This window comes from Gastrolobium bilobum, unplaced genomic scaffold, assembly GCF_033153095.1.
Source record: "Gastrolobium bilobum isolate Gb01-03AN ecotype WA unplaced genomic scaffold, APGP_CSIRO_Gbil_v1 utg9213, whole genome shotgun sequence".
Classification (NCBI taxonomy): Eukaryota; Viridiplantae; Streptophyta; class Magnoliopsida; order Fabales; family Fabaceae; genus Gastrolobium; species Gastrolobium bilobum.
The window spans coordinates 92,374-96,077 of record NW_026898495.1 but is presented as its reverse complement, the minus strand read 5'-3'; the positions used below and the strand labels follow the sequence as shown (position 1 = coordinate 96,077).

Below are 3,704 nucleotides of genomic sequence, written 5' to 3'. Positions count from 1 at the left end.
TGCTCGCTTCTTTGCTGTTCTTTCCTCCACAACTTTTAATCTCTCCTCCCTTCTCAAACTAAATTCAGCCAGCTCTTTCCTTCTCTGGTAGTCAACTTCCATCATAGCAAGACGGTCTTGCTCCTTACGTCTCATCTGTCGGTACTGGTGGAAATCGCCAGAGCCTGAAAGTCGCCGGTCTAAAACCACCTGAAAGTCGTTGTATTTGGGTTTGCCCGTCGACATTTTTGAGATTTACCAAAACCCTAATTTTCCACCACAGACCAAAAGCCCCAATTTCGAACGCAGGGCTGAGTTCTGAGACCCTTTGAATTGCACGCCACCGGGTTGGTTTCTTTCCAAATCACGTTTTTATTTGGAAAGAAAATTATGAATTGAATGCGCTGATTTTTATTCATTTGGGTCTGAATTGAATGCGCTAGTTAATATTTCTTTGAATTGAATGCGCTAGAAAATTATGAATTGAATGCGCTAGTTAATTTTTATTCATTTGGATCTGAATTGAATGCACTAGAAAATTATGAATTGAATGCGCTAATTTTTAGTGTGTGGACTTTTTGTAAGGAGTTACACTTTGATCTTTATTTTTTTGAATTGCATAGTTAATATTTCTTTATCTCTTTGTTGATTCTGTAATTTATTTATGTGTGATTGTAATATAGGATAACTTTGGTTGATTCTCCAAAGCTTTACTTTTGAAGTGGAAGCAAAAATTGGATCATGATATTGAAATATTGAGAGCACAAATAATTGTGGGTTTGTAGTAATTTGGCAAGTCTCAATGAAAGGTAACTTTCTATATTTATTTATTTGTTATAACTATTTTAATAGCAACATACAGTGTAATTGATATTTATTTTTGGATTTTTAGGTTGTAATTGTTTCACTAACATAATGAGTATTATTGATTTAAGTATAAATTATGATTTGTCAGGAATACAATCTTATTTCAAACGTCTAAAACCCACAAATACAGAACCCATATCTCAAAGTGAACAAGTTTCAAATAGTATTTCAGTTCCAATTGTCCAAGAATCCTATCAACCTCAGAGACAAAATGTTTCAATTGTGGAAAATTCTCCTCTAGATCAAAGTTAAAATGTACCACCACAAGCATCTCAATTTCAAAGTTTTCAATCACCACCTCAAGCAAAATTTAATATAGAAAATCTTGAAGCGGATCCGGGAAAAAGACCTTCAATTTATTCAATGACACTAGATCCTATAGAGAGAGAGAGGGGATATTCTGAGAGCTTATTTGCTCAAGGGACCAAGTCAACCAATTCTTAAACCATTCCCTCAAACGAATATGTATGGGACAATGCGTAGATTCAATCCTAAGTGGTATGAAGAATTTGGTTCTTGGTTGGAGTATAGTGTATCACAAGATGCATGTTATTGCTTGTATTGTTATCTATTTGATATGGAGGTTGGAGGTAGTGGTTCGAATCATGAAGCATTTGATAGTGTGGGGTTCAAAAATTGGCAAAAGAAGGACAGAATCAAAGTTCATGTTGGAGATCATAGGAGTGTTCACAATAGATGTTATCAAGCTGGTCAAGATTTGATGAAGCAAAAACAACATATTGATATTTCCTTTTCAAATATTTCTGAGCAACAAAGAATTGATTATCGTATTCGGCTAAAATCTTCTTTAGATTGTGCAAGATACCTACTACGAAATGGTCAGCCTTTTAGGGGACATGATGAGTCTGAAAGTTCAAATCAACAAGGTTTATTTATTGAAACTCTAAAGTTCTATACTAAGCCAAATAAAGAGATGAGTCATGTGGTCTTGCAAAATTCCCCCGATAATCAAAAAATGACTTCACCAAAAATTCAGAAAGATCTTGCTCAAGCTTGTGCTGATTTGACTGTTAAAGCAATAATTATTGATCTTGGCAATGATTACTTTTCGTTGTTAGTTGATGAAGCTCGTGATGTTGCAATTAAAGAACAAATGACAGTTGTACTTCGGTATGTAAACAAAAAGGGGTCCATTGTTGAATGTTTTATTGGCATAGTTCATGTTTCAGATACTACTGCACAATCACTAAAAGCTGCGATTGATGGGTTGTTTTCTAAACTCGGTTTAAGTTTGTCTAAATGTCGCGGTCAAGGCTATGATGGTGCTAGTAATATGCGAGGTGAATTCAAAGGGCTTAAGAGTTTGATTTTGGCAGACAACAAATCTGCATTCTATATTCATTGTTTTGCTCATCAGTTACAATTGGCACTGGTGAAGGTTGCAAAACATTATAAGAAGATTCAAGAATTTTTTGACATGCTTCAAAAGATGGCTACCGTTGTGGGGGGTTCATGCAAGCGGAAAGAAATTCTTCTAATGAATCAATATGAGAAAATAGTTGAAAGAATTGCTCGCAGTGAAATACTAACTGGAAAAGGTTTGAATCAAGAGACAACCATAAAGCGACCTGGAGACACTCGTTGGGGTTCCCATTTTGGTACAGTTACAAGTGTTATCTCATTATTTTCTCCAATAATTTCCTTGATGAAAATTATTGAAGACGAGCCTAAGAATGATGCTGCAAGAACTGATGCAGGTTGCATTTTGTATGCCATGGAGGATTTTGAGTTTGCATTCTTGTTGCATCTTATGAAACTTATCTTGGGGATTTCTTATGAGTTGTCACAAGCACTACAAAGAAAAGATCAAGACCTTTTAAATGCAATTAGTTTAGTAAAAGTAGTCAAGTCTCGCTTACAAGAGGTGAGAGATAATGGTTTTGATGAATTGCTTCAAGAAACGAACATATTTGCCAATAAATATGATATTGACATTCCAAATATGGAAGATGTTTATTGCCCTAAAGGAAGATCAAGATGGAGATTGGAATCATTCACATTCTTGCACTACTTTAAGGTGGAGTTATTTAATAGAGTGATAGATACCAAGGTTCAAGAGTTGGGTGATCGATTCGATAATGTCAATACCAAGTTGCTTGAGTGTTTGAGTTGTCTTGATCCTCGTGATTCATTTGCTTCTTTTAACAAAGAAAAGTTGATTGAGTTTGCTAGATTTTATCCTTTGGAGTTTGATGAGCTTGCAGATATTCCTTTTCTTTCTTCAAGCCTGAGTAATTTTATTGTTGATGTAAAAGCTGATTCTGATTTTGTCAATTTGAAAAGAATTTCTGAACTGGCTTTAAAGATGGTTGAGAAGAGAAAGGATATTGTTTATCCATTGGTCTATTTGTTGATAAATTGGCACTCCTTCTACCAGTAGCAACTGCTAGTGTTGAGCGAGTTTTTTTTGCAATGACTGTTGTTAAGGATAAGTTGCGCAATCGGATAAATGATGATTGGTTTAACGCATGCATGCTAACTTATGTTGAACGTGATATATTTGATAAGATTGAAGATGAAAATATAATGCAATATTTTCAAGCAATGAAGAATCGAAGAATGCTTTTGTGATCGTTCTATTGTAATAGCTTAGTTAACTCTTGATTATTATTTTTATGTTAAGTTGATGTTTTCTTTTCTTTTCTTGTTTATATTTTTTTGTTTTTTAATGCTTTTAAAAATTCAATTAGATGGTTTGGCCACTTTGGAACTTTTTTGCAGTTTCCTCCATCTTAGTGTACCAGCTTTTCATAGAGGTTAGTCACTGTTAATTTTGCAATTCAGATGTTAAATATCTTTTTATATTGAGATTAAATGTCAGTAATTCTTATGGCAGA

The 3,704-nt window shown here is 34.2% G+C and overlaps 1 protein-coding gene across 1 annotated transcript; it reads left to right on the top strand.

The window, feature by feature from the left end:
* Positions 1-1,309: 1,309 nt before the first annotated feature.
* LOC133316834 (uncharacterized) lies at positions 1,310-3,247 on the top strand. The gene has a single exon (XM_061518618.1). The coding sequence runs from the start codon at positions 1,310-1,312 to the stop codon at positions 3,245-3,247; it is 1,938 nt and encodes a 645-aa protein (XP_061374602.1).
* Positions 3,248-3,704: the final 457 nt, after the last annotated feature.